Here is an 8,484-nt window from a genome sequence, read left to right as displayed (position 1 = left end):
TTTATATCTCACCTGTGGCTCGTCGATCTGAATTTTCTTTTCTGGTTCCTCGTTCCAGAACACTTAGAAATTACAATTCTCCTCTCAACAGAACTCAGAGAAGCTACAATAGTTTGTCCGGGCACCTAGATATCTTCTGGTTCTCTCGCGCTAGATTCCGAAAAGCTCTATACAATGGTCTGGTCTGAGCATTGATATTGTGGTCTGGTCTACATCGATCATTTTTTCATGTATGTGTGGGTGTGCATATGTTTTGGGACTTGGAACTCATTAATAAGTTATATTTTTGGTTATTTCATTCTTTCAATACTTGTGTTATTAGAATTTTATATTTTCCATTTTTGGACCTTCTATGAGTAGTATTTCGATGCTTTGTATTCATCTCATCTTTTCATATTATTTTTTTTTTTTTAATTATTGTATTTTTCCATATTATCATTTTGTACCTTATTACCATATGTAATAGGATAAATATTACCATTTGTACCTTATTTCTTTTTATGATTTTTTATAAGTTTTCTATATATTATATTTTAAGATTTTGCATTTTCTTGTAAAGGAGACATGTTTGGGGAAACCCGTTGTCTCCATTGTAAATGAATAAATAAATAAATAAATAAATAACCGCCTATGTATTTTATTCTAAACGCCCCGACTAAAAATAAAATGACTGTTCTGTGTGTAACCATCCAGCAGTGTGGCATCAGGTTGAAGACTTACATGCTCTAAAGACATTGCTCTGTTTCTAATAATATTGTGCTGTCTTCGGTGTTTGGAATTAATTGATTTTAGTAAATTATTACAAAATAAATATATAACTAAGCACAAAGGAAGCCCATATTGAGATATAAATGTGAATACTGATTGTTGGATAATTTTCATAAAAATATAGTGAATCAGATAAAGCTAAGGATAAGCACACCTGAGCGGCTTGGTGATACAAAGTGTTGATCTTATGGAGATTGCCTTATCACACCGTTCCACGCCATGCCCGATTCAGTGTGTGTGAGTTCTTCCATTCAAACCAATAAGCAAGAAGCAACTGGATGCAAAATGCTGCATCGCGCCTCCTCAGGATCAGGTATGCATCCAGCTAAAGTTTGTCATGAGATGCATTAAGTATTTGGCGGTAATTTCGCCGGGCCAGCTAGTTTGTAATAAAAATAATTAGTCTCAGTCGTATGGTTTTATTTTACAAATTTTAAAAATAGTGTTCAATAACTTACAAGCTAAACTAAAATCTAAGATCAGGTATAAATTATTTATAGATTAGTTCCGATGTCCCGTATCGAGCCTTGTCTCCTTCTAAGGTCTGAATCTCTGTTTATAGCTGCTTCATTGTCATTTGTAGCGTTTCCCGTGTTTTTCGAGAAGACCGCCTCACTGGAGTCACATTTTTCAACAAGGTTTTCTTTGGTGTTGGCTGCTGAAAACACAATTATTTAAAGCTTATCAAATTTGGTCGTGCATATTTGACACTTCTACAGAATGTTTACGAACTCCCTAACAATACTCTAGGGCTCTATTTGTATAGGAAGGGGAAGGTGACAACTATAGGTAGGATTAATCAGAAGTACATATCTTTCCAAATTGAATCCTATGTGACTGGGTCGTGTTTATCGTTTTGAACATATATTACTACATTGTAAACAGTACAAATTATTATCAGATATTTAATAAATTTCTATTTTCCATTGACGGCTATGCGAATAAACGAATCTGTAGGAAACTATAGTAAACAGCCAGAGATTGCATGAGAATCTTTAGCCAATATCTACTAATATTCATAGACCAAGATTTACTTGTAGAGTTGGTAATTTTGTTTTCGCATGACGGTCGAGCAAAGGGTAGTTTTTTTCAGGTCCGCAGTGTTAACTATTATTGTACAAATATAAATTAACAGGAGTAAATGAGTGTTATGTGTTCTGGGCTGTGTGTTCATGATGTAAATTATCACCATAGTATCAGGTTTTTGAAGTACTGTACTTATAATTATAAAATAAAAAATGGGGAAATTGTATGTACTCAAAGTTGAAACAACTACTGTATAAATATTATTAATAGTTATTTGTATATCTAGAGTGAAAAGTGCTGTTTTTTCTCCCTGAGGGAAAAGTTTGAAGCCCGAGGCGAAGCCGAGGGCAACAATTTTCCTGAGGGAGAAAAAACATTTTTCACTCGTGATATACACAACATTTTTCCTCCAACTACATTTTCATAAAAACTGCTAATACAATAATTTTTAAAAACGTATGTGACCAAACAATGTCTTACAACATAATCTAAAAAGTAAACAGAAACAGCTGGCTTGTAATCACAGTTCTCCTCCGACAGCACTATCTGTCGGCTAAAGTTGTAACAATAACGACGGCCAAAATCTACAGCTATGATGAAGTTCCCGTTTCAAATTCGATTAGTTAATAAGTAATATTCGTTGGCTGATATTTTGAATAACATGGAATAAGAGAGAAAAATATATACATTTTCTTAGTATAGTGATATGAAGTTTGTAATAATAATTTCAGCATACAAACATGAATTTTATATATCGATCAAATGTCTGGTTGAGGTATTGAATTTAGTTGGTTTAATGACTACTCTATATGCTTTCTCATCTGAGCTTAGACCTTCTGACCTATTCCAAATGTACGTTTTTAAAATAGAGATGCTTCCCATGTTATTTAAATGGAGTCACTTTTACTCCCTAGGGAGTTTTTCTGTTTTTTAGTACCGAGAGCGAAAAAGTGACACTTTAGTATCATGTTTCAGGGAGTAAAGTAAGTACTTTTGACTGTAGGTGGAGGAAAAAGTTATTAATGTTATTGTAGGTACCAACTATAATACAGCTTTTGGTAGTGTATTGACTTTAAATTCAAGACGATGGTTTCTCGATCTATTACAATAGACTATAAGTTACGATTTTGGTGTATCTATAACGATCATTTTTTTAGTAGAAGTAACATTGTTAAGTTAATATGTTAATTAATCAAATTCAATCGAATCGACCATTGTCATAATTATTGTGGGAATATAAAATTTTCAACACAGAACATGTGAACATGGCAACATAGAAGACAGAAGGCTGTGGTACTCTTGAATTTAATATTGTAGAATTTCAGTAGTTTTGTGGTATATTTCGTGGAAAAAGTGATATAATATCTAAATCATTCAAACTCTGAGGAATGATAGGCCTAGTACTTGACGAGAGGAACAATAATATGTCTACACATTATTATGAATTGTTGAAATCCAGCGGATAAGGTAATAACATTATTTTTGATTGACATAAAAAGTTACTTGCCTTTTCTTGATTGCAAAACTCTTCCTAAATTCTGGAACGGCAGATCAACCAGTAGTTTGAGAGCAACTGATAGGAAAACAATCACACCGAATTCACTGAAATTAAACTGAAACAAAAATATTTAAAATTAGGCACTAATAATCAACAATCACCAATTACTCTAATTGAACAACAAACACCAATTGATAAAATATTTGTTTTTTTTATTAGAAAATGGAAGCAAACAGGATCTCTCCAAAAATTGCTTTCATAACAAAATAATTATTTCAATGGTTCATTATTCATAAGTAAGGATCAACTCACATTTACGCGACTCAGGTCGAGAAGAGACTCGACTCTAGTCGAGAGCATGTGTTTCCAAATGGTGACACTCAGACCAGTCGATTCTAGTCTCCGCGACGTCACCATTTGAAAACACATGCTCTCGACTAGAGTCGAGTCTCTTTTCGACCTGAGTCGCGTAAGTGTGAGTTGACACTAATGCCCGGTCTACACGACAACGATATGTGCGAGGTCAATTCTCAAAAATACTCAAAAACAAGGAATATTTTTAAATGGATAATAATTATCTTATTTACTCTATAGTATGTAATATATATATATATATATTATATATATATATATATATATAGTTATTCAATCTTCATTTGATAAGCAGTATTCTTGATTATTATTATTGAGGAGAAGGAGAAGTGGGAGGAGGAGGAGGAGGAGGAGGTGGAGTAGTAATGGATAATATTATCTTATTTACTCTATAGTAATGTAATATATATATATATTATATATATATATAGTTATTCAATCTTCATTTGATAAGCAGTATTCTTGATTATTATTATTGAGGAGAAGGAGAAGTGGGAGGAGGAGGAGGAGGAGGAGGAGGTGGAGGAGTTATGGATAATAATTATCTTATTTACTCTATGGTAATGTAATATATATATATATATATATATATATTGTTATTCAATCTTCATTTGATAAGCAGTATTCTTGATTATTATTATGAGGAGAAGGAGAAGTGGGAGGAGAGGAGGAGGAGGAGGTGGAGGAGTAATGGATAATAATTATCTTATTTACTCTATAGTAATGTAATATATATATATATATATATATATATATATATATATATATATTATATATATATATATTATATATAGTTATTCAATCTTCATTTGATAAGCAGTATTCTTGATTATTATTATTGATGAGAAGGAGAAGTGGGAGGAGGAGGAGTTGGAGGAATAGGTGGCGGAGGAGGAGGAGTAGGGGAGGAGGAGGAAGAGGAGAAGTAGATGGAGGAAGAGAGGATGAGGAGGTGAAGGACGAGTAGGTGGAGGAGGAGGAAGGGAATGAGGAGGAGGAGGTGGAGGAGGAGGAGGAGAAGAAGGCTTGAGTTACTATTCATCTCAAGTTTATTGTAGTATGCGCAGATCGCCCGCTATGTACAGATGTACCATAGGCGAAAGCATGAGAGAGCACAGTGCAGCTAGTGAAGAGAGAGATGGACCATGCGGAGATGGACCATCGCTTGACGTCACAGTGTCATACGTCACACGCACAGTCGACTCCCTTCTCATCAATCTCTCTCATTCTAGACTGTTGCGCGCGCATTCTCACAAATGCAATCAGCATTCACGCACTCGCATTCCCACTTGAAACTTCCAGCTGAATTTTACTGAAAGAAAACCAGTTTGCACTATGTACAGATGTACCATAGGCGGAAGTATGAGAGAGCACAGTGCAGTAAGTAAAGAGAGAGATAGCCTATGCGGAGATGGACCATAACTGACATCACAGTTTCATACGTCACACACACAGTCGACTCCCTTCTCATCCTTCACCCTCGTCCTAGACTCTCACAAAAATGCAATCAGCATTCACACACTATAGTGAGGTCCACGTTTTAATGGCAGTGTGTGATTTGCAATAGTGTTGCTATCCTTGTCTATCGTTCAACAAAACAGATGGCGCTATCTCTTTCACGCATTGCGATGTTGCCACATCGTTTATCAACAGGGTAGAAATGCAACTAATTTACAAAATATCTCAATCATGAAAATTATAACATCCTTAATAAATATTTTCTCTTTACAAATAAAATATGATTAACTATTTTCAACAATAATGAACAGTTAAATTCATCAGATAAACCTGTATCAGCTGTTTGGGTGGCAAGGCTGAGATCTGGCAACCCTTTTCTCCTATCTTCCTACACTGCTATTATAATTTGGACCTCACTATAGCATTCTCACTTGAAACTTCCAGCTGATTTTTACTGAAATAAAACCAGTTGAAATGAGTACAAACATCTTGTGATGTATCTGCACCCTCCCCTCTCAACAGCCACTGTTTCATAAAACCAATTTTTATTATTATTGTTCTCACTCACTCATTCCTCCCAGCTCTTTTTCTTTCAGCACACAAGTTAGAATAGAATAGAATATAATAGAATAGAATAGAAATAACGCTTTAATCTTCAAATTTGCAACATACAATGAATGAGAAAACACACATTTAAACGGCTTGATTAAACAATCGTCAGCCGGAAAGTCGGTAAATCCAATAATACTATTATTACATAAATCAAAGCTATGCAGAATGTTCTTTTAAATAGTGAAACAAAAACAGAAAAAACAACCTTAGAAACAAATAAATCAATAATGTTGAATTCAATAAAGTGAATATTCCATAAATTAGTTTTAATAGTAACTTACATTCTAAACAAAATCCATTAATTTTATAAAAAGAAAGCTATACATTCATATTATGATAATAACTGTCAGCAGTTGGGAAATCATAACATAGAATTAATATTCCCTTTCATTTCGTCTTCCTATGATGTCCTCCTGAGAATATTCGAATAACCTATATTGTATTATATTATAACACGATACTTCTACCCAACTCAGATTCAATAAATAAGTTTCAATTTATTATACTAAGTTACCAGTTAAACTCCTGTGTAAGTAATTGCCTATAACGCCAGGCATTCTTGATTATTATTATTGATGAGAAGGAGAAGTGGGAGGAGGAGGAGTTGGAGGAATAGGTGGCGGAGGAGGAGGAGTAGGGGAGGAGGAGGAAGAGGAGAAGTAGATGGAGGAAGAGAGGATGAGGAGGTGAAGGACGAGTAGGTGGAGGAGGAGGAAGGGAATGAGGAGGAGGAGGTGGAGGAGGAGGAGGAGAAGAAGGCTTGAGTTACTATTCATCTCAAGTTTATTGTAGTATGCGCAGATCGCCCGCTATGTACAGATGTACCATAGGCGAAAGCATGAGAGAGCACAGTGCAGCTAGTGAAGAGAGAGATGGACCATGCGGAGATGGACCATCGCTTGACGTCACAGTGTCATACGTCACACGCACAGTCGACTCCCTTCTCATCAATCTCTCTCATTCTAGACTGTTGCGCGCGCATTCTCACAAATGCAATCAGCATTCACGCACTCGCATTCCCACTTGAAACTTCCAGCTGAATTTTACTGAAAGAAAACCAGTTTGCACTATGTACAGATGTACCATAGGCGGAAGTATGAGAGAGCACAGTGCAGTAAGTAAAGAGAGAGATAGCCTATGCGGAGATGGACCATAACTGACATCACAGTTTCATACGTCACACACACAGTCGACTCCCTTCTCATCCTTCACCCTCGTCCTAGACTCTCACAAAAATGCAATCAGCATTCACACACTATAGTGAGGTCCACGTTTTAATGGCAGTGTGTGATTTGCAATAGTGTTGCTATCCTTGTCTATCGTTCAACAAAACAGATGGCGCTATCTCTTTCACGCATTGCGATGTTGCCACATCGTTTATCAACAGGGTAGAAATGCAACTAATTTACAAAATATCTCAATCATGAAAATTATAACATCCTTAATAAATATTTTCTCTTTACAAATAAAATATGATTAACTATTTTCAACAATAATGAACAGTTAAATTCATCAGATAAACCTGTATCAGCTGTTTGGGTGGCAAGGCTGAGATCTGGCAACCCTTTTCTCCTATCTTCCTACACTGCTATTATAATTTGGACCTCACTATAGCATTCTCACTTGAAACTTCCAGCTGATTTTTACTGAAATAAAACCAGTTGAAATGAGTACAAACATCTTGTGATGTATCTGCACCCTCCCCTCTCAACAGCCACTGTTTCATAAAACCAATTTTTATTATTATTGTTCTCACTCACTCATTCCTCCCAGCTCTTTTTCTTTCAGCACACAAGTTAGAATAGAATAGAATATAATAGAATAGAATAGAAATAACGCTTTAATCTTCAAATTTGCAACATACAATGAATGAGAAAACACACATTTAAACGGCTTGATTAAACAATCGTCAGCCGGAAAGTCGGTAAATCCAATAATACTATTATTACATAAATCAAAGCTATGCAGAATGTTCTTTTAAATAGTGAAACAAAAACAGAAAAAAACAACCTTAGAAACAAAATAAATCAATAATGTTGAATTCAATAAAGTGAATATTCCATAAATTAGTTTTAATAGTAACTTACATTCTAAACAAAATCCATTAATTTTATAAAAAGAAAGCTATACATTTCATATTATGATAATAACTGTCAGCAGTTGGGAAATCATAACATAGAATTAATATTCCCTTTCATTTCGTCTTCCTATGATGTCCTCCTGAGAATATTCGAATAACCTATATTGTATTATATTATAACACGATACTTCTACCCAACTCAGATTCAATAAATAAGTTTCAATTTATTATACTAAGTTACCAGTTAAACTCCTGTGTAAGTAATTGCCTATAACGCCAGGCATCTCTACAGTAGGAGGCCAACCCTACCCAATCTCTTCCATTCATAAAAGAAACGAAATCATCCCTTGATAGCTCCCCAATTCCAAACCATTTTCTTCTCCATTCTCTTAAACAAGGACATCGAGCTATGAAATGATAATATCCTCAATTTCTTTCAGATTACACATGGAGCAAACATAATTCCCATCAGCAACCCATGGCTTGTAGTTTAAATGGATCAGTTCACCCCTTGCTTTAAGTATCCACCTCATGACCCACATTTCATAATTATAATTTTTGTCACCCAGTTCCAAATTGAGAGTTTTGTACCATGTGTGGAAACGCCCATCTTGAGCATCCCGCAAAAAATTTCCCTATGCATCTTGTTTAAACCTGTGATCATTCTTTT

At 34.9% G+C, this 8,484-nt stretch overlaps 1 protein-coding gene across 1 annotated transcript; it reads right to left on the bottom strand.

The window, feature by feature from the left end:
• Window positions 1-1,171: 1,171 nt before the first annotated feature.
• On the bottom strand, window positions 1,172-4,878 carry LOC120355138. The gene is made up of 3 exons (XM_039443457.1): window positions 4,756-4,878; window positions 3,302-3,407; window positions 1,172-1,426 (listed from the first exon to the last, which is right to left on the bottom strand). The coding sequence occupies exons 1-3, from the start codon at window positions 4,876-4,878 to the stop codon at window positions 1,263-1,265; spliced, it is 393 nt and encodes a 130-aa protein (XP_039299391.1). The 3' UTR covers window positions 1,172-1,262.
• Window positions 4,879-8,484: the final 3,606 nt, after the last annotated feature.

Source organism: Nilaparvata lugens, chromosome Y (assembly GCF_014356525.2).
Source record: "Nilaparvata lugens isolate BPH chromosome Y, ASM1435652v1, whole genome shotgun sequence".
Lineage (NCBI taxonomy): Eukaryota > Metazoa > Arthropoda > Insecta > Hemiptera > Delphacidae > Nilaparvata > Nilaparvata lugens.
The sequence above is the reverse complement of the archived record's forward strand: the minus strand, read 5'-3'. Positions and strand labels throughout refer to the sequence as shown.

Excerpts from the sequence above, each read along its gene's own strand:
- LOC120355138 (XM_039443457.1), bottom strand. The coding sequence starts at position 4,878 with ATGAGAAGGGAGTCGACTGTGCGTGTGACGTATGACACTGTGACGTCA. Across the intron at positions 3,408-4,755 it reads CTCTCATGCTTTCGCCTATG|TTTAATTTCAGTGAATTCGG; the intron begins GTACATCTGTAC and ends TTTTTGTTTCAG. Across the intron at positions 1,427-3,301 it reads AGTTTTGCAATCAAGAAAAG|CAGCCAACACCAAAGAAAAC; the intron begins GCAAGTAACTTT and ends TTGTGTTTTCAG.